At 58.0% G+C, this 22,224-nt stretch overlaps 1 protein-coding gene across 1 annotated transcript in view; it reads right to left on the bottom strand.

Moving 5' to 3' along the window:
- Window positions 1-371: 371 nt before the first annotated feature.
- LOC135405294 (zinc finger protein OZF-like) overlaps window positions 372-22,224 on the bottom strand; it is an 84,421-nt gene continuing 62,568 nt past the window's right edge. The window contains exon 3 of the mRNA XM_064639961.1: window positions 372-886. Within this exon, the coding sequence (XP_064496031.1) occupies window positions 427-886 (460 nt within the window). The 3' untranslated portion in view covers window positions 372-426. The remainder of the gene's footprint in view (window positions 887-22,224) is intronic.

Genomic DNA, 22,224 nt, shown 5'->3' with positions numbered 1-22,224 from the left:
CTGTGGGGGGTACCTGCATCCCCCCACCCACCGCCAGGGCTCTGCCCCCAACCCAACCCAGCACCCCCAAAAAACACCTCCCACCCACCCCCAACAGCTCCCAAGGGCACAGCCCTGCACAAGGGACAGCTGTGCCCAAGGAAACCAAACAGCCCCACAGGCAGGGGAACACCAGAGGCTGCCCCAGGGCAATGACAGCAGGGAGCGGATCGGGCCCCCTGACACATGGGCGGGCTCTGGGTTCAGCCTGAGCAGGGGCAATTTGGCACCAACAGCACAGCCCCGACCGCTGGCTCGGCACAGGGGGCCCAAGCTCCCCCCTTTCTCCAGCCTCCACCGCTCTCCAAGGATCAAGTCATGGGGACAACAAGGCAGCCACAACAAGGCAGCCCCACAGCACATCCACTCCCACTCTCCCTCCTCCCCCTAGCCCCCCTCTCCCACCCCTTTCCCGGGCTGTTCTCCAGTGTGGCTGTGCTTGTGCCGGAGCAGATGAGAGCTTCGGCTGAAGCTCTTCCCACACTCTCCACACTTGTAGGGCCTATCCCCAGTGTGGATGCGCCCGTGGGTGAGGAGGTTGGAGTTCCGCTTGAATCCCTTCCCGCAGTCCATGCAGCGGAAGGGCCTCTCATCTGTGTGTGTCTGCTCATGCAGGAGGAGATTTGAGCTGGTCCGAAACCTCTTCCCACATTTAAAGCACTTGTAGGGCCGTTCTCCAGTGTGGATGAGACGGTGGGTGCAGAGATTGGAGCTACGGCTGAAGCTCTTCCCACATTCCCCACACGTGTAGGGCCGTTCCCCAGTGTGGATGTGCTGGTGTTGGAGCAGGGTGGAGCTACGGTTGAAGTTCTTCCCACATTCCAAGCACCTGAAGGGCTTCTCCCTGCTTAGAGACTGCTCAGGGACCGCCAGCTCAGAGCTCCCCCTCAAGCTCCAGCTCCCTTCCTGGCACAGGCTGGGTCTTTCCTCCTCAGAGCACCCTGGGATGGCTTTGGAGCCCCTCCTGCGGGGGGATCTCCGGCCCTTTTCCTCCCCGCTGCCTTCCTGCGCCGTGGAGCCCTTCAAAACGGCCTCTCCCACCAGGGTCTCACGGGGGGATTTGTCCTCCGGGCTCTCCGTCCTCAGCTCGGGGCCTGGGGCAGGAAGCAAGAAGGACAGGCAGGGGATTTGCCTCTGACCCACAGGGAAGGCCAAGGACATCCCCCCAACTCCGGCCCCGGCAGGACGGCGGCGCCAGCGGGGTTGTCCTGCAGCCGGGGCCATGCTCGGCTGACAGAGCCAGCACAACACCCGCCCAAAGGGACACTGACTTCCTCCTCACCTGCCTGGGGGGCCCAAGGCATCTTCCTCTTCCTCGCAGCCTCCTCCTCCATCCGCCCAAGCTTTGGGAAGGACAAATCCTGATGGGGGGAAAACAAGGGCTGAGCGCGTTGGCTTGGGGGTTCCTCCTGCCCAAGTCCATCTCTAGAACTCACCGGGCATCCTGTGTCCATAAAAACCTCCAAAACACCAAGATTCAGCTCAGGAAAACCCAAACCATCGAGATTCAGGCAAAAAACCTTCAGAAATAGGAAGAAGACCCTTAGTCCCTCAAACTGCAACAGTTGAAATTCAGCTAAAAATACTCCAAAATATGAAGATTACCCAAAAAAATTCTCCCAGAAGTTCCCCCCTCTCTGGTCTCTCCCCTCTGGGGTTCAGAGGGTCTCCCCTGTCTGGAATGCTGCGGGTGCCACTCAGGGATGCTGGGAGTGTTCGGGGTCCCAAGGGTTCCTTCTCTTGTGACTCTCGCCTTACGGGTGCCGTGTTCCCAGACATTCCCCCTCTCCAGGGTTCTGCACTCTGTTGTCCCAGGGATCCCAGAGGTCCCCACTGTCCAGGCTTCCCTTTCTCCTCTCCCCCGTCTCAGGCTTTGGGGCTTCTCTCGCCCCTTTCCCAATCACCCGACAGCTGCAGGAAGGGCAGGGACAGGGGCGGAGCAGGAACATGAACAGCAGGAAAACAAGTGCCTTCCCCCCTATCCCACGGGCACCCGGGAAGGGGAACTCGTCCCAAATATCCTGGGGAGAGTGCGGGTGGTCATGACATACTCGGGCTGCCAGCACAGATTTCCTTGCAAAGTCTGCAGGGAGTCAAGCTCTGGAGAGGAGATTGTGCCCCATGGATGGGATTGCAGAGGCTCCCTCAGGTCCCCAGCAGGAATCGGCAACCAGGAATAGACACAAAAGGCCCCCACAAAGATTTGGGGGGAGTGTCCTGTAGGGAGGGGACAGTGTCACCCCACCAGGGCAGGGCTGGCAAGTGGGAGGCTGCTCCAGGGCTCTGCAAGAGGCCTCGTGCTCTGCTCGGCCCCAGCACTGCCTGGTACCAACACCCCCGGCTGCCCCCGGCCCTGGGCAGCTCTGCTGCCACAGGCTGTGCCCTCACCGTGGCCCTGCAATGGCCCTGCCTGTCCCTCACCCGTGGCCCTGCCCGTGGCCCTGTCCCTTGGCTCTCTCTCTGCCAGCTCAGTGTGGGGCACACGGGCTGGGGGTCCCTCCCAAGCCCCCCGGGCAGCCGGCGTTGGCTGGGGGGATGTGAGGGCTGGGCCTGCTCAGCACAGCCCCGGCCTCGTGCCCAGCGCCTCTTTCCTGACCCACACAAGAGCTTCCCGGCCCCCCCAGGGCTCCCCTGATGCTGCCTCTGCTCCTGGCCCTGCCTTTGCTGCTCCCTTGGCTGGGGCAGTGGCTGCAGGGGGGGGATGGCAGCAGCTTCAGCTCCACGGCACTTCCTGGGGGGAGCTCAGCCCGGGGGGGACGGGCAGGGACCTGATGGGGATGGACAGGGGCCCAGCAGGGACAGACAGGGCCTGCAGGGGAAGGCACAGGGACAACCTGGCCACCCACACTGCCAGGGCTGTCTCTGCTCCTCCTTGCAGGCTCCGTGGCCAGGCACAGTTTGTGTTCCTGGGTGCCCACCATCTCAGCACTTGGAGACGCTCAAATCAGCGCCCGCAGCTCTGCAGCAAAGCCCCAGCTCACCTGGCACACAGGGGATGGAGACAACACCTTCTTGGGGCTGGGCACTTACAGCTTTTCCTCTCTTCCCCACCACAGGGCTCTCCTTCAGCAGCACCTCTGCCTTGCACTTATTCTCAGCCTCACCTCAGGGACAGCTCTGGGCTCACCTCCGCGCCACTTCTCAGCCTCACCTCAGGGCCTGGGCTCAAGGACAGGAACCTGCAGGGAGGGGACATCATGTGCAAGCTGAGGGCTGCCTGCTTGCACTGGCCTCTGGGCTTCTCTCTCCTTCTACAACCAGCCCAGAACTCAGCCTGCTTTGCTAACACCACACATTTACAGACTAACATGGGAGATAGATATGGACAGACATCTCTATCACCCTGGGGATAGAGCCTCAAGCATGTGCTGCCATAGGAATGGGAATCACAGATTCACAGAATCAGCCACGTTGGAAAAGACCTCCAAGATCATCAAGTCCAACCCTGGATCCAACCCCGCCGTGCTTCCCAGACCATGGCACTGAGGCCACATCCACTCTCACCTTCAACACCTCCAGGGACGCTGACTCCACCCCCTCCCTGCCCAGCCCATTCCAAGGCCTGATTACTCTCTCTGCAAAAAATTGCTTCCTAATATCCAATCTAAACCTCCCCTGGCACAGCTCAAGACCCAGCCCTTTTGTCCTACTGCTGCTTCCTGCCAGAACAGCCCCACCTGGCTCCAACCTCCTGGCAGGGACTTGCAGACAGTCAGGAGATCTCCCCTGAGCCTCCTCTTCTCCAGCCTCAACACCCCCAGCTCCCTCAGCCTCTCCTCACACCACTTGTGCTCCACTCCCTTCCCCAGCCTCGCTGCTCTTCTCTGCACCTGCTCCAGCCCCTCCAGGGCCTTCCTCAACTCAGGGGCCCAGAGCTGGACACAGCACTCCAGGGGTGGCCTCACCAGCGCTCATTCCAGCCCAACAAGCACTTCCCTGCTCCTGTTGACACACTCTTCCTCACACAGGCCACCAGCCATTGGCCCTCTTGGCCACCTGGCCACACTCTGCCTCCTCTTCAGCTTCCTGTCCATCCACACTCCCAGCTCCCTTTCTGCCTGCCTGCTCTCCAGACACTCTGGCCCCAGCCCAGGGGGCTGACGGGGCTTCTTGTGGCCAAAGGGCAGGACCCGGCCCTTGGCCTGCTGGAACCTCATCCCCTTGCAATCAGCCCATGGATCCAGCTGGGCCAGGTCCCTCTGCAGAGCCCTCCTGCCTTCCAGCACATCAACACACCCCCAGCTTGGGGTCACCTGCACATTTGCTGATGAAATGCCTGGTTCTGCAGCAGCTGGAGATGCTCAAGGGGCAGCAGGACCAAGTCAGGGGCCTGGGGGGGCCTGGGGGGCTTTGTGGTGTGGGAGGGTCTTGGGGGAGCTGGGGAGGGGCTTTGGGGATTGGGGGGACAGACCAGGACAGACCAGCACAAACCAGTGCAGACCAGCACCTCCTCACTGCTCCCCAGATTTCTCCTGGAGCTGGGCCACGTTGTCATGGGACACCTGAGCCCCCCCACTGCTCTCCCAGTACAGCCCAGTGCCCTCAGTACAGCCCACTGTGCTCCTGTCCCAGGGTGCTGGGTGATCCCTCGTGGAGGGGGGTTGGAGGCATTTCAGGGGGAGCTGGGGGAGCTTTGGGGGGGATCAGGGAGAGGGGTTGGATGGGGATTTGGGGGGTTTTGGGGGGCTTTAGGTGCATTTAGGGAAGTTAAAAGCGGTGTTGGGAGGGCAAAGGGATCTGTAGGGGGAGGGGATTGAAAGGAAAATGGAGGTTAGGGGACATTTGGGTGGAGTTAATAATGTCTGCGGGTAAAGAGGAGGGGCAGCAGCACGCTCAGATGAGTCCTGAGACCCCCCTGGTGTCCCCAAGACCGTCTTGGTGTCCCTAATTTCCCCTCTTAAGACCTCAAGACTCCCCTGGTGTCTCCAATGTCCCCAGGGCCTCCAGATCACCCCAATTCCCCTCTTGACACCCCCAATTCCACTGCCCACAAAGCCCTTCCCACTCTCCCCAGTGTACCCAAACCCCATCCCTGATGTCCCCAACCCTCCATCTCACCCCAGGAGCCCCCCCTGGACCCTCTGACCCCAAAAACGCCCCCCCCACACACACTCACAGAAAGGCCAAGGGCATCTGGGGACACGGGGAAAGCTGGGGGGCTTTCAGGGATTACTGGGGGATACTGGGACACAGTGGGGGGAACCAGGGGGCACTGGGAGGGACTGAGGGGTTACTGAGGGATGCTGGAAGAGCACTGGGAAGGACTGGGAAGTTACTGGGGGATTACCAGGACACACGGGGTGACACTCAGAAGTTACTGGGCCATACTGGGGGTTACTGGGTGCTCAGTGGAGAATCACTGAGCCATACTGGGGGCAGTGGGAGGTCACTGGAACACAGTAGCTGGTCACTGAGGGGGTTACTGGGCTGTACTGAGGGTCACTGGGAGGTCACTGGGCTATACTGGGGGCACTGGGATCCCCTTACCCGGATGTGGTACATCTCCCCCCCAGACTTTGGGGGGCACCCCCAGGACCCCTGCCCCGGGGGTTGGGTACCCCCGGAACACACTGCTGGGCTTTAGGGGACCCTCGGGCCCCCCTCCCTGTGACGTCTCTGTGTGCTGAGTGTTGGGGGTCTCTGGGGTTCGAGGAGGGTCACTGGGATCCCCTTTCCCTGGGGTCGGCTCGCCGGGACGGCAGGAGCGCTGTGGCGGGAAAAGTAATGGCGGATCGCGCAGAGCCTCATGGGAGTTGCAGTTCCCTCTTGAGTACTCCGCCGGCGCGCCTGCGCAGTGCAGCCAGGGCGTTGGCAGAGCCCCCCCCGCGCGGCTTCCAGGCCCCGCGCTCTGCCCCTCGGGAACCCCCGAACCCCTCGGCTAAACCCTCCCGAGCCCTCCAGCCTTTCCACCCACACCCGCGCTCCCCGCAGCCCCCGAGGGGATCCCCGGAGCCCCGCTCTCCCGCAGGCCCCGCCAGCTCACAGTGCAGCACGGACCCAGCGCCATCTTTGCTTCCCGGAAGCCAACACGGCGCTCTGCGCGCGCACCGCCTGTACAGAGCCCCCGCCCCCTCCGCCCTCCGCCCGCCGCGCTCCCGTCAGGAATGTTCGCACGGGCGGTGCCGCAGCGCCCTCAGCCTGAACTGAACCTGGTTTTTACCTCATGAAATCTTTGATCTCTGTTAGCCAAGCCCCTCTTTCCTTCCCCAGTTGTCTTGCCCTTTGGGGGGGGGGGGATCACAGCGCCCCTTTGCACTTGAGCGAACTGAGGTTTCTACCACAAAGGGCCAGTCCCCTTTCCCAGGGGCAGCTTCTTCCAACAGAACCCTTCGTGGGGGTGTGTGCAGATTCCTGCCTTAGCTGGGGACCCCCCCAGGGTCACTGCTGGAGGTTGAGAGCAGAGATCTCCCCATGAACGTTGGTCTGAGGGAGTCCCATCCATCTCTAAGAATTATTGCTTTTGTGCCAGCTTGAGTAGAATTGCTTCAACAATTGCTTTAGTGTAGAGCACTGTCCTGTCTTATCCTGTACTCCTGGTAGTTTTAGTGCTTCTATTGTACAGTAAATAACTGTAATGAAGATCTTTTGTCTGATCATTTGTAACCCTAAATAAATTGATTTCTATCAATAGATCTGATTTGCCATCATTAAAACCTGGGGGACCTAAATGGTTCAGTCACACTTCTGTAATTCCTCTAAACTGAAAGTGTTGGCATAACCCAAGGCTGAGATTGGATCCAGCAGCCCCCAGCACCCCACAGTAAGTTGGGAGTTCAGGGGGGCCATCCCCCTTTGCCAACACCCGTGCCCAAAGACCCTCATAGGACCATCCGACCCACCAGACCACCCTCCCTTTTCCACCCTTCTCCCTGTTCTCCCACTTTTCCAAAGTCCCCTCAATCCCCACCCCACCCCCGGATTACTCTGGGGGTCCCAACCCCCATTTTCCCTCCTCTCACATCTTCCACATCATCCCCCAATCCCCAGCTTCCTCCAACTCAGTTTGGGGTCCCAGTACCCCAAAAAAGGGGTTAGGTGGGATCCTGGGTGGGCTCTGAATATGTTTGGGGGGTTCTCCAGGGCCCATGGGGAGATTAAGGGGGGTCCCAGCACCTTTGGGGGTGAGCTGGGTGCCTTTTAAGGGACAGGTGCCCCACCAAGACCCTCCCAGAGTGGCTTGACACAGGGGGAACACAGGGGGGTCCCCATTCCAGATCCATCCCAGGGGCTGGTTCTGCCCCCCCCAAACTCGGCTCCACCCCTTGGGATTCCCCCAAGCCCCTCCCCCACTGCCCCCCAATAACCGGGACTGGGGAGAACTGGGAAGCTTTCCTGGGATCACTGGGAGCAGCCGGGCAGAGGCAGAGTGGCAGCAGGGGAGGGGGGACACACAACCCCCCAAAATCCTCAAGGGGTTGGGGGGGTGTCCAGGCTGGGCCCGAGGCCCTGGGGAGGGGCTGCGGCCGCCGGCGGCTCAGGAGCTCTGTGGGGAGAGAAAAGGGGGTGACACCGGGGTGGGGGGACAGGGGGGACACCGGGATACACCAAGACCCGGACTGGATCCAGTGGGACCAGAACTGGGGCAATGGGGATCATACTGGGAATGACTGCAATAATCCTGGGAGTGTGTGAGAGGGACTGCAGCCATATTGGGGATGACTGGGATCAAACTGGATTTGTACTGGAAGTGTCTGGAAGTCACTGGTATCATACTGGTGGCAACTGTGATTGTACTGGGATCATACTGGGATCAGTCTAGGATCATACTGGGAGCAACTGGTTCTGTGCTTGGGACAACTGGGAGCTACTGGGATCACACTGGGAGGAAGTGGGAGCAACTGGGACCATGCTGGGCACAACTGGGATCATAATGGGAGCAACTGGGCCCACAGTGAAGGTGGCTGGGGTCATACTGGGAGTGACTGGGAACATTCTGAGGGCAGTTGGGACCATGTTGGCACAACTGGGATACAGTGGGAGCAAGTGGGATCATGCTGGAGGTGACTGGGATCATACTGGAAGGCACTAGGACCCCACCGGGCGTGACTGGGAGTGGCTGTGAGCAACTGGGATCATGCTGGAAGCTACTGGGAGCAACTGGGAGTGAGTGGGACCACACTGGAGGCAACTGGGATATACTAGGAGAGACCAGGAGTGACTGGGATCATATTGGGACTGCCTGGGAGTGTACTGGGACTGACTGGGAGCATGCTGAGGTCAGCTGGGATATACTGGGAGAGACTGGGAGTGACAGGGATCCTACTGGGAAAGACTGGAACTCTAGTGGAGTGACTGGGAGCAAGTGGGACCCTGCTGGGGGCACATGGGTTTATCCTGGGAGTGCCAGGGAATGTCTGGGTTCATCCTGGGTGTGACTGCCACCATATAGGGGGTCACTGGGATCATACTGGAGCTGTACTGGGAGAGACTGGGAGGGACTGGAACTACAGTGGGGTGACTGGGAGCAACTGGGACCATGCAGGGGGTAACTTGGGTCCTACTAGGAGAGACTGGGATCATACTGGGACTGACTGGGAGCATGTTGGAGGCAACTGGGATATACAGGGAGTGACTGGGAGTGACTGGGATCATTCTGGGAGTTACTGGAACCATAGTAGGGGTGACTGGGAGCAACTGGAACCATATTGGTGGCAGCTGGGCCCCTGCTGGGGTCATACTGGGGTCTTACTGGGAGTGACTGCAATAATACTGGGAGTGTGTGAGAGGGACTGCAGCCATGCTGGGGATGAATGGGATCAAACTAGCTTCATACTGGAAGTGTCTGGAAGTTACTGGGATCATACTGGGGGTGACTGGACTCATACTGGGAGCAACTGGGACCATGCAGGGGGCAAATGGCATCCTCCAGGGAGTGACTGGGTGTGACTGGGGCCATACTGGACTCAGACTGGGAGTCCCTGAGAGTGAAAGGAACCATCCTGAGGGTGACTGGGAGCAACTGGGACCACCTTGGGGGCAACTGGGATCCTATTGGGTGTGACTGGCAGTGACTGGGATCATAGTGGGAGTGACCAGCACCATACTGGAATCATAGTGGGAGTGACTGTAAGGGAGCAGGATCAAACTGGGAGTGACTGGAACTACACAGGGGGGATTTGGGATCCAGTGGGACCATGCTGGAAGGCAACTGGGAACATCCTTGGAGCAACTGGGATCCTGCTGGAAGCAACTGGGAGTAACTGGGAGTGACAGGGTGCATGCTGGAGGCAACTGGCATAAACTGGAAGTGACTGGGAGTGACTGGGATCATCCTGATGGAAACTGGAACCATCCTGGGGCAAGTGGAAGTAACTGGGTGCAGTGGGTTTCTGTGGCTGGGTTTTGGTAGCGGGGGGGGCTACAGGGCTGGCTTCTGTTAGAAGCTGCCAGAAGCTTCCCCTGTCCCGTGGAGCCAATGCCAGCCAGCTCCAGGATGGAATTCCTGCCTCTGGCCAAGGCTGAGCCAGTCAGGAGTGACAGTAACACCTCTGGGATAACATATTTAAGAAAAAGAAGGAATTCCAGCCAGGAAAGAGCGGAGTGAGACCATGGGAACAGCAATGCAGACCCCAAGGGCAGTGCAGAAGGAGGGGCAGGAGGTGCTCCAGGTGCTGGAGCTCAGGCCCTGTAGACCGTGGGGCAGAGCAGGGTGGGGCAACTGTGCCCCTGCAGCCTCTGGGGGAGCATCGGGGTGCAGAGACCCCCCTGCAGCCCATGGGGAACCATCGGGGTGCAGAAACCCCCCCTGCAGCCCATAGGGGAGCATCGGGGTACAGAGACCTCCCTGCAGCCCGTGGGGGAACATCGGGGTGCAGAGACCCCCCTGCAGCCCATGGAGGCTCCCACGCTGCAGCAGGTGGATGCAGGAAGGAGGCTGTGACCCCGTGGCAGGCCCAGGATGGAGCAGGGTCCTGGCAGGGAGCTGCAGCCCATGGAGAGGGAAGCCCAGGCTGGAGCAGGTTTTTCCCGGGCAGGACTCGTGGCCCCTGTGGGGGATCCACGCAAGTACAGCTCATCCGTGAAGGACTGACCCCATGGAGGAGTGACCCACAGGACAGCAGGCTGGGAAGAGCTGCTGCTCGAGGGATGGACTCACGTTGGAGAGGTCCATCAAGGACTGTCTCCCGCGGGAGGGACCCCATGGGAGCAGGGAAAGGACTCCAACTCCTCTCCCTGAGCAGCGGCAGAAACAACAACTGACCGTGACCCGCATTCCCGTCCCCCTGCACTGCTGGGGGGGAGGAGGGAGAACATGGAAGGAGGGGTGAGGGGAAGGTGTTTTTAAGACTGTTTTATTTCTCACTCTTTGGCTCTTATCCTGTAGTATTAAGTTTAAGTACTATTCCCACTTGGAGTCTGTTTTGCCCATGAAGGTGATCAGTCACTGACCTCTCCCAGCTCTTATCTCTACTTATGAATTTTTAGCTGGTTTGTTGTTTTTTTTTTTTCTCTCTCCTCTGCCCAGTTGCAGAGGGAGAGTGAGAGAGCGGCTTTAGTGGGTACCTGGTATCTGGCCAGGGTCAACTAACTACAAGAATATAAAAAGAAGTAATTTTTTTGGTCTTGTTCTGATGCACTTAAGGAGCTAGAAAAGCAAGACTGGTGCAGGGAGGTCCAAAGCATGGCTTTGTGTCTGGATGATGGAGACATCACATTTAGAGGAGACAGACTCTGCAGTTGCTTTCCTAGACTTTGTCCCACCTTAATGGTGTTTTTCCACCCACAGCAGCGTTGCTGGGAGATGTTGCAGTGGCACATCCACCCTTCTCTGCCAGGGCAGCATCTTGGCCCTTCCCACCCCACCATGGATTTTCCATTCCTGTGGCAGGGACTTGTCCCCACCTGATATCCGAATGGGAAATGCAACTCCTGTGGGTGGCTTTCATGGTTCCACCACAGGCTGGCACAGATTCTGATCCGGCTTTGAAACATTGTGTGGTCTATGTGTTCTGGATAAAGCTGTCCCACCTTTGCACGTTGTGACCCGAGGGAGTTTCGGTGGGCAGTTTGTGTATCAAAAGCACTCAGTACTAAAATGTACCAAGTTGCACCTGTGCACGAATCCGCACGAGCTCAATGCCCTGAGTACCCACACAGGCTTTTCTGTCTCGAATCCTGCTCATTCTGTGCCTGGGACTGGATTTATTTCAGCAGCTAAATGGTTCACTGGAGGACTAATTGAGTCTGAGAGCTCCAGTCCTTTGCAACAGATTATTGACGTGCTGGTAGGAGCGGCTCCCTTCCTTCCCTTCCCCCTTCATTATAAAAACACGAACTGTAGAGAAACCAAGTACTACACGGCCCCTGCGCCGAGCTCGTCAGCGCTCCCGGCTCGGTGTTCAGCACAGAAAGTCCCTTTATATTTGGGAAGCGGAGGGAGAAAATTCTGGAAGCGCGAGAACGCGGCGATAGCTGGGATGAACTGGGAGCCCTTAGGAAAGGACTGGGGGGTACTGGGATAAACTGGGAGCCCCGAGGAAGGAACCGGGGCCCTTCCGCCATTTGCGTAGCGCTGAGGGCAGGGCGCTTACGCCAGTTGCGTAGCCTTACGCAGTTTACGTAGCTCCCCTCCCTTGCCGTTACCGGCGGCCCCTTACGCCATTTGCGTAGGGCTGTGGGCAACGGCAGAGCCCCTTACGCCGTTTGCGTAGCGCTGTGGGCAGTGGCGTTAGGAGCGGACTGGGGCGGACTGGGATGGACTGGGAGCCTTTAGGAAGGGACTGGGAGCCCTTTGGAGAGGACTGGGATGAACCGGGAAAGGTCCGCGAGCCCTTAGGAAGCCACCGGGGTCCTTCCGCCATTTGCGTAGCGCTGAGGGCAGTGACCTTGCGCCATTTGCGTAGCCTTACGCAACTTACGTAACTCTCTCTATTGCCGTTACCGGCGCCCCCTTACGCCGTTTGCGTAGCGCCGCGGGCATTGCCGGCCCCCTTACGCAATTTGCGTAGCTGTGCTCCATTGCCGCTCGCGGCGCCGCCTTACGCCGTTTGCGTATCCCTGCGCCGTTTGCGCAGCGCGGCGGGGGCGGGCCCGTATCCCTGCGTGCTGATATTTATTTATCAGTGTCCAGGCGCTCGACCCCTCAGCCCCTCACACACCCACGGGCCCCACGGCAGCGCGGGGGAGGATCCCGGGGGTGTCCAAAAGCTCCTCCAAAAGTCAGTTTATGGCTTTGCAGAGGGCTCTCGGGAGTCACCGAGGGGCTGAATGAAAAGAGAGAAAAATTAAATCTTTAGGGGGGGGGAAAAATATAACAATTGCATTTCTGTTTTCCTGAGGAGCCGTGGGTGTTTTTAGGCAGCTGCCTGCAGAGGCCATCGCCATTTCGTGAGGTGGCATTAATGCAGGTGGAGACTTGTTGTGCTGTTCACAGAAATTCGGATTTTATGGCTTTTCTCCTTGGTTTGAAGCTTCTTCATTCTTCCTTCGCCCTCTTTCAGAGCAAAGGCTTTAATTTTTAAACTTAGGGGGAAAAAAGTAATAACAACAAGTGAGGAAAACTAGGGGGGAAAGGGAAAAGTTCTTCTAAAGGGATTACAATGTGCAGGCAAAATCAGTTCTCTCTCCAGGAGAGAAAAAAGTATTAGAGGTGTAAATTGGCTCCAAAAATGCCCCCAAGGGCATGGGGAGGATAATCAGGATGACAAGTCTCTGGGAGCTGTGAGAGAGAGAATAAATGCTGGCATTTGGAAAGACAAGTGATAGTGCTGCATTTGATCTGGGTTTCATGTCATTATTTTCTGGTTTCAGAGTAAGAAAAAGCTGCTCATTTACTTTTCATGTAGCTGTATTTTTTTTCCTGACTTCTTGAGGAGGCAGAGCTGATGAAATCGTGCTGGAAGAGGCCTGAAGCTTTTGATCTGATGTTCAGCTTCAACAAATTTCACTTGTGGAGTTTCTGCACTTTGGGGGAGGCTGCAGGTTATAGAATGAATTAGTGCATCTGCTAAAGGAAGAGGAGTATTAGTCATGTTTAAAACCAAGACTAACTCAGATTCCTCCACATTGGCTGCAGTTGAATTTTGCAAGGTTTCTGATCTCCTGGCTCTGGCTGTGAAGGTGTTTCCTTTTCAAGCCTGTCACCTGCAAAGATTTCTCTGGGACAGTGATTTCTTCATCACAGAAAAGCAATGTAGAGAAACCTCTTTGCCACCCCAAGATCATTATTTTCTTGATTGCCCTCTTGTACTCTGCTGAGGTTCCATTACATCTGCAGGTCAAATGTAACCTGAATGCAGCACTGATCACAGAGAGCAATAAATATAGTACAGAGCTTTAGTGTGAACTTCATGCACATCCTTGGTTTGTTTGTGTAAGACTGTGTATTATACAGATAATATAAAGCATAAAATAGTTTTCATATATAAAAATTACTTTTCCAGCACATACTAATGTGCCTTTCATAACCTCCTAATTAGGTTATGTTTTCTCCTAAACTTAATTCCACTTTATGACCAACAGTTGAGTAGACTTCAACTTCATTTTTGGTTCCAATTTTCATTCTGTTCAGTGTGTGTGTATATATATGTATACACAAGAAGAAAATCCTTTATTCAGCATACGGGCCTACATACTAAGCCCAAAGCACTCTACTCAGTGCTGATGGGCAAACGCTTCTAACAGATAAAACCTCCATTCTGAATCGATGGTCTGAACACTTTCAGACTCTTTTCAGCACCAACTGTGTAGTCCAAGACTCAGCAATTCAGTCCATCACACAACAACCAGTGAAATATGAATTGGATACTGCCCCCACTTTAGGAGAAACCCTTAAGGCCATACAGCAGGTGAAAATCAGCAAGGCAGCTGGGGTTGATGGAATCCCACCCAAAGTCTGGAAATGTGGGGGCCTTGCACTCCATGCTAAATTTCATGAGTTTGTGGTGCACTGTTGGGAACCAGGCGAACTACCATCAGGCCTTCGAGATGCAGTCATCATCACTTTGTATAAGAAGAAAAGTACTAAATCAGACTGCTCATATTACCCTGGTATTACTCTGCTCTCCATTGCTGGCAAAATCCTGGCAAGAATACTCTTGCCTAATATAGCAGACTAATACCTGCTATAGCAGAAGGAATGCTACCTGAAAGTCAGTGTGGTTTCAGAGCCAACAGGAGCACCACAGACATGGTGTTTTTTCTCAGACAACTGCAAGAGAAGTGTAGGGAACAGAACAAAAGTCTCTATGTAACCTTTGTCGACCTCACCAAGGCTTTCGATACTGTGAGCAGAAAAGGTCTGTGGCAGATTTTGGAACGTTTAGGTTGTCCCCCCAAGTTCCTTAAAATGATCATCTCACTCCACGAGGATCAGCACGGACAAGTCAGATATGGCGATGAACTTTCTGAGCCCTTTCTAATAACCAATGGTGTGAAACAAGGCTGCGTTCTTGCACCAACCGTATTCATAATCTTTTTCAGCAGGATGCTCCAAAGGGCCACGGCAGACCTCGATGATCAGGACGGTATCTACATTCGATACCATACTGATGGAAGCCTTTTCAACCTAAGGCGACTGAAGGCCCACACCAAGACCTTAAACCATCTTGTCCAGGAGCTGCTTTATGCTGATGACACCGCCCTTGTTGCCCACACAGAAGCAGCTCTGCAGCGTTTAACATCCTGCTTTGCAGATACTGCTGAGCTCTTTGGGCTGGAAGTCAGCTTAAAGAAGACAGAAGTTCTCTATCAACTGGCACCTCAGTAAGTCTTCCATCATCCCCATATCACCATTGGCCAATCAGAACTCAAATCAGTTCAGCAGTTTAATTACCTAGGCAGCCTCATCTCCTCGGATGGTAAGATTGACAGAGATAGACAACAGGTTAGCAAAGGCATAGAGAGCTTTTGGAAAGCTTCATAAAAGAGTTTGATGAAATAAACACTTGAAGAAAAGTACAGAGATCAGTGTTTACAGAACCATAGTGCTGTCCACTCTCTTATATGGATCTGAATCATGGGTCATCTACCACCACCACCTGCGTCTCCTGGAACGCTTCCAACAGTGCTGCCTCTGTACAATCCTAAACATCCACTGGTCAGATTATGTGACCAATACATCTGTTCTAGAACAAGCAGCAGTCACAAGTATTGAGGCCATGTTGCTGAGAACACAGCTGTGCTGGGCAGGGCACGTCTCCAGAATGAAGGACCAACCACTGCCTCCCTAAGATCCTGCTCTATGGTGAACTTGCCACCGGCTGCCACAAGAGAGGAGCCCCAAAGAGAAGATACAAGGACTCCCTGAAACAACATCTCAGCCTTGGCCATATTGATCACCATCACTGGTCTACTCTGACCTCCAGTCGGGAGGCCTGGAAACACACCATCTATAACACTGCTGATGCTTTTGAGAACGCACGCAGGATCACCCTTGAGGAGAAAAGACAAGGCAGAAAGAATCTTGCCTTGCAGAATATACCACCTAAGGAGTCTTTCTGCTGTACCTTTTGTAACCGGACATGTCTATCTCGTATTGGCCTTTTCAGTCACCAACGCTCTTGCAACAAATTTGGGTAGTGCCCTCCCCAAATCTTCATTTGCGAGGCCCAGCCATGATGAGTATTCTTACTGGCTATAACTGTGCTATATGTACATCTATATTTTTGCTCTAGCTCTGCTATTTGGTTTTTTTTTCTCTCTGAGAAGTAAGCTTTTTCGCTGGGTCTCAGGGACTTGGCAGGAAGCCAGGTCCAAACCAACACACGGCTGCAGCACAGGGCTTGCTGCTGTGCCACCTCCTGGGGTGCTGGGCCTGGGAGGACACAGGGGTCACAGAGTGGGGCACCGTGTGGGGACACAGGGAGAACTGTGGCTGCCCAGGCTGGAGAAGAGAAGGTTTTGGGGTGACCTTCCAGCCCCTTCCAGTGCCTAAAAGAGGCTCCAAGGGAGCTGGGGAGGGATTTTGGATGAGGGCCTGGAGTGACAGGACAAGGGGGATAGCTTCACACCAGCAGAGGGCAGGGTGACATTGGCAGTGACCCTGAAATGGGGTGAGAAGGCTCGGGCAGCAGCTTGTCCTTTAGCCAAGGCGGCTTCTCCCGGGGAAAGCCCCAGCCAGGGCTCAGCTTGTCCCACAAGCCTGGGGCCAGGGGTGCTGAGGGGGGAGTGTCCCGCTGCCTGCGGGACAGCCCAGGAAGGACACGGTCGACTCGGCACACTCAGCACCACACAGCTGAAGGACACCAGGGCTTTGGGCACGTTGTTGCAGCTTTATTCAGCCCCAGTCCTTTAGCCAAGGCAAGCTGCACCTCTGCCGGGCTCACGGCCAGCAGCAGCGTAGTGCTCGCAGGAGGCCTCTTGGTCTTTGCTGCACGCAAGGACTCCTCAGAATGGAGGTTGTCCGAGCTGCCAGGGAGCTGACAGAGATGTCCCAGTCATTCTCCAAGGGCTGAAGTGCTGTGAGGGAAAGAAACAGAGCCCAGATCAAACCCCACATCTGCAGAGAGCCTCTGGATTCCCCACAGACCGCGCTCCCCACTCACCGCTCAGGATGTCAGCCTGACTCTCTGTGGTCTGCTCCCTCAGGCGCCGTGTGATGAGTCCTGGGCACAGAGCTCCATTAGCCCCTGCTCCCCAGCCTGCTCCCAGCAGCAGGGCCCCCAGTCCTACCCTCCTCCCCCTCAGCAGGGCTGAGCCTAGGAGCCCCCAGAAGCTCAGGGCAGTGGGACTGAGCAAGGCGGCCACCAAGCCCCGCTACGTGGGCAGGGCTGGCAGAGGGAGGCAAGGCCCTGCCCGGGGTGGCCGGGGCTGGGGCAGCCCCAGGACTGCCCCTCGTTGCTGGGGTAGCCCCAGGACTGCCCCTCGTTGCTGGGGCAGCAGTGGCACAGGGGCCAGGCTGCCCCAGAGGCACCGCAGGGGCTGGCACTCACCGATGAACCTGACGGCCGCCAGGCGCACGTTGGCCTGAGGGTCCTGCAGGTAGGGCAGGCTCTGGTGGATGAAGTCTTCAGCCCTGCTCCTGCTCTTCTGAAGCTGCAGAGAGAACAAGGCATGTCTCTCCAGGGCTGTCACTGGGGCAGTTGGCTGGAGCAGTGCCTCCCGCCAGCACCCCCTGGGACAGAGAGGCCTCCCCTCCTGCTGGCTACAGGGAAGGGACAGGGGCCAGCAGAAGAGCCCCTGGGGCTCTGTTCTTGTGGGCAGCAACAGGGATGCAGCTCCAGGCTCTGCCCAGCTGCAGAGCCCCCAGCCCAGACATGGGATGAGGGCAGCCTTCCCCCAGCCCGGGCCCCTCAGCTTGTCCTTACCAAGCACGCTCCAAGCTCCCACAGCCGCTCTCTCTGCAGCAGGTGCTTGAGCGTCTTCCACTTCAGCAGCTCTGCGGCAGCAAGAAGGGCTTCCCTGGAGGCCTGCAGGACAGCATGAGCTCAGGGATGGCCCGGGGGCCTGGGCAAGGAGACATCTTGGCTCTGTTCCTGGGGGATCCTGCCTTTAGGAAGCTGGGACATGCCCTAGCCCAAATGTCTGGGAGCCTTTGGGGACAGCCCTGGGGGATAGGCGTGAAGGCTCAAAGGCCTGGCCTCCGACACAGCCTGTGGGGATGCCCCTGCTCAGGCCGTGGTGGCCACGGGCTGCTGCCGAGCCCTGCAGGAGCAGGCAGGGTTGGTGTTGCACAGGGCCGTGCCAGCTTCTCCGGCCCTGCTGGCACTGGCTCCGCATGGACCTTCCCACGGGCTGTGCTGGGGAAGCGCTGCCCGCTGCCAGCAGCCCTTGCCCCGATGCCCAAGAGCCCTGGGGGGTGTCAGCCCAGCCCTCTGTGTGTCAGGGCTCAGCCTTCAGCGCTGTACCTTGGCCACGCTGGGGACCTGGTCGCTCATGCGGAAGAGGAGAGGTACCAGTGCTCGCCACACCTCCTTCCTCATCCTCTTCTCATCCCTGCCGACCACCAACTGCAGCAGCTCCGTGAGCATGCGGATGGACAGCTCTCGCAGCTCGCTGCACTCCTGGCAGGAAGCAGGAAAAGGGAGTTTTGCAAACAGCAGCTCCCTGCCCACAGTGCAGAGGGCCGTGATCATGGCTGCGGGGAGGGCAGCGGCTGTGGTCTCACATTCCAGAAGAAGCAGCACTGGACTGAACAGCCCAGAAGCCATCCCAGGAGAGCCCAGGGGAGTGGAGCTGGCTCCAAGTGCTGCTCGCAGGGCTGGGCTGCAGGGCAGCTGTCATTGTCCAGCGCCCATCTGAGGGGCTCAGGCTCCACCTCAGCCTTACCGAGTCAAAGAGGGGCAGGAGCCTCCCCACAAGCTGCACAGCGATGAAGCTGGCCTTGGTCTTCTTCAGCTGACGCAGAACGTTTTGCAAGGCCAGCAGGGTCTTCATCTGGGCATCTTCGCTGCCAGCTTGCAGGATCTTCATCATGCCCGGCAGGAAGAGTTCGATGTTTCTTGCCTGTAGAGAGAAGAGAATGTCCATTGGGTGAAGAGGGCCGTGCCTGAAAAGCTCCCAGGCAGCCACCCCAGGCCCCACCATGGCAGGGAGGGTGTTTGGAGCAGTCACCCCACGTTCTGAGTCCCAGGCCAGGCCAAACCACTGCTTTCCACACAGCCCCAGCCCCCATTTGCCAACAGGGCTGCCCCTCACACCGCCCTGCTCACCATCTCGGCTCTCTGTGACAGCCCAATGAGCCCTTCCAGCAGCAGCCTGGCCGTCCTCTCGTTTGGACAGCCCTGGTGGCTCTCGATGTCGGGCTCGTCAGCCAAATCCTCCCACTCAGCCTTCCTGGAGGATGACTGCAGGAGCAAACAGAGCTGTGAGGGGCCAGCAGAGCCTGCAAGGCTGGTGGGAGGGGACCAGGGCCTTTGGTGGTCACTCACAGCCATGGGCTGGGTGCGGGGGCCTTCTGCAGAGCAGTGGAAGCATTGTCTGTGCAGCAGGTTGGCAAAGTCCTCCAAGATCTTGGACAGTGTCTCCGGCATGGAGGACATCAGCTCCCACAGCTCCGGCGCAGTGCTGGAAGGCAGAGCACTGTCAGCAGGGCTGCCTCAGCCACAGTGCTGTGGCCTGGAGCAGCCCCCCAGAACCCACCCCTTGGAGCCCTGGCTGCACGTCCCTGGGGGCCCTGCCAGCGTGGGCAGGACGGGGCTGAGGGCGTGTTCCCTGTGGGGCTGGAGCACCGTGCTGGCTCTGGGCTGGCTGGGCCAGCTTTGGCTGCTGTAAAGCCAGACCAGCCAGCAGGGCTGGAAAGCGTGGGGGGATGGAGGGCCTGACTCTGCAGGCTGTCCCGCAGCATTCCTTGGCTCTGGCAGCCAGAGAGTCTTGGGGTCCCTCTCCCCACAGGGAACAAGCCCACCCTCAAGGCCATCAGGGCCAGTACCTGTCTCCTTGAAGAGCCGCCTTGCACAGGAGGATGACCACTGTGGTGGGGTACAGGTTGGTCATCAGGCGAAGCAGTGACTCCGCTTTCTCCCACGCTGCCTGTGTGCTGCAGTATGGCAGGCTCTCAAGGATGCTGCTGACTATCTTGGGCGCCTGCAGGGGATACAGGTGAGGATGGCACTGCCCCCGGAGTGCAGCCATGTGCTCAGTTGCCCTTCCCATTCCTCTCTGCTGCCTTGAGGTGGCTTGGGGGGGCCCAAGTCACCTGTGCTTGGGAGGGAGGGATGCAGGGAGGAACAAGGCCCAAGAGGGCTGAAGGGCACGACAATGCAGCCACAGGCCACTTACGTCCGTCAGCCAGACGTCCGGGTCTTCCAAGGCCACATCCAGCAGGCTGCTGGGCACCTGCTGGTCGAGGATGCTGGCATCTCCCAACGCCTCGATGGCCACGAGGATGACATCCGTCCTCTCGTGGGACTGCAGGTATTTTCCAAAGGTCTATGGCAGCAAGGAAGGAAGAGATGTTGTGCTGAGTGCCCTGATGGTGCTGCTTGGCTGAGCAGCTTGAGGGGCCCTGGCCGGATGTGCCCACCACTGCTGACAGCAGTGCCCACAGCAAAGCTGGGAGAAGTGCCTGCAGTCCCTGCATGGCAGAGGATGAGCAGAGAGTGCCCTCCTGCTGGGGGAGGAGGGCTCATGGGCACAGGCTGCTGGCCCCACTGAGAACCAGGGACTTGCTGGTGGCCAGGAGCACTGGAGCTCCTGCTGGGGCTAAAGCTGCTGCTGGGCCACTGGAGTGCAGCCCTCGTGCTGTCCCTGCTCAAGGACGGCGTGAACCCTCTCCCCAGGGAGCTGAGGGCACGCCAGCCCCACTGCTGCGGGGTCCTTTGGCTCACACCAGTGCCCTGCTGGTGCCACGGACAGGAGTCCCAGCAAGGGTGCAGCTCCTTACCTTGGCACAGTCCCTGGCGCTCAGAGAACACAGCGCGGAGGTGGTCACGGCTTCCCAGTGGACTTGGTCTGCTCTGTCCTTTAGCCTGGATTCGACTAAACACCGGGACAAACACACAAGAGTCAGGAAGGCAGAGTAGCTTTGCCAGCAAGCTCACCAAACCTCCCTGGCATCTGCTGGCAAGGGGGCAGGACAGGAGCAGCCCAGGATTTCATGAGGGCATCAGGAACAGCTTCTTGCTACAGGCACTGGAGGGACCAGCCAGGGTGGGGGATCTGCTCTTCCCCACCAGGGAAGACATGGCTTTGGGACAGGGAAGTCAAGAGGGGCTTTGCCTGTGGGGCCCACAAACCAGTGGGCTGCAAGATCCTGAAAGCAAGGGGAGGAAGGAGAGCAGCAGCAAACAGATCCTGGCCTTGAGCAGAGCACTCAGCCTCTGCAGCAAAGGGGCAGCTGGGAAGCTCTGGGAAGCAGCTGGGAGGGGCAAAGGAGGTCAGGAAGCAGATCTATCAGGAGATAGAGCAGATGAAGCCCAGCACTGCTCTGCCTTTTTTACTTACAGATGAACTCAGCCAGGGCAAAAAGAGCATGGAAAGCTGCACAGCTTGTCTGCTCCTCGGAGAACCGGAAAAGGATGAGATGCCCCAGCAGCTTTCCTAGGAGCGGGAGCTGGATCTCCCCAGAGCAGACAGGTCCAGCAGTGCCTCTTCTGGCGTTGGCATTGGCCTGGATGAGGGAGGCATGAGCAGAAGGGCTGAGGGCACAAAGGTGGTGCCAAAGCCCCCCTCCCGAGAGTCTGCCCAGGGCTGGATTCCTGGAGAGACCAGGCTTTGCAGAGCCCTGCATCCCCATCTGTCAGAGCAGCCATGTGGGCAGCAGCCCTGGCATGGAGAGCAGCAGGGATGGGGGCAGGGCCTGGCTGGAGGGGGCCTGGTCCTTACCTGCAGAGTGGAATAGTCGGACAGCACACGGGTCAGCACATCGATCCTTGCCATGGCCCTCTCCCTCACAGCCTCTCTCTCGCATCTGGTGAAGTCCAGCAGCAGCTGGGACAAGAGAAGCAGCGGGTGAGCCCTGGGAGCAGACTCCAACACCAGCAGCACACCTGCTTCCCCACAGGAGGTGGGCACCCTCCCCGCAGGGCACTCTGCCTGTTCAGCACTGCTCTGGGCACCACTCAGCCAGCAGTGGGCAAACCCTCCCCTCCAGGCTGAGGAACAGCCCTGCCCCCCCCCCCTTTTTGCTTGTGCCAGACCTCCAAGATGCCCTGCAGCTCCTCGCTGACTCGAGAGGCAGGAAAGCTGAGCACCACTGTCCTCAGCATGCTGTCCATGGAGTTCAGGGTCTGCAAGGAACACAGAGAGCAGTGGCAGTCATTCTGCTGTTCCTCCCAGCCCCAGGAGAGCCATCTGAACCCCCTGTGCCACAGGAGGAGGAGGAGGATGCCCACACTTCCCTGAAGAGACATGGGCATAGACAGTCTTAGGGGGTAGAGCAGCCTGTGGCACGGGATGCGGCCAGGCCCATGGGAAAAGGACAGAGGCATGAGGGTGGGAAAGACCCTGCCCTGCCTGGGATCCTTGCTCCTGTGGCAGCATGGGATTGCCAGGGAGCAGGCCAGAGGGGCTGGAGGCCCCTGGAGCTCACCCAGCACCTACCTTGATATAGAGGGCAAGGTCTGCTTTTGGCATTTCCTTCTCTGCAGGCAGCCAGAAGACACTTGAGAAACACGTGCAGAGGAGGCTTTTGGCTTTGCCCTCCAGCGCTGTGTCCACCAAGCTGCAGGGAGAGGGCAGGACACGGGTTGCACACGGGTGCTGGGAGCAGCTCCTCGACAACTCGTGCAGGTGGCATTGGACCTCTGGGCCGGGGGGGCCGTGACAGATGGGCAGGTACCTCAATTTCTCCAGAGCCAGCATGGA

This window comes from Pseudopipra pipra, chromosome W, assembly GCF_036250125.1.
Source record: "Pseudopipra pipra isolate bDixPip1 chromosome W, bDixPip1.hap1, whole genome shotgun sequence".
Taxonomy (NCBI): Eukaryota; Metazoa; Chordata; class Aves; order Passeriformes; family Pipridae; genus Pseudopipra; species Pseudopipra pipra.
Note: the sequence above shows the minus strand (reverse complement) of the source record. Positions and strands in the feature narration are given on the sequence as shown.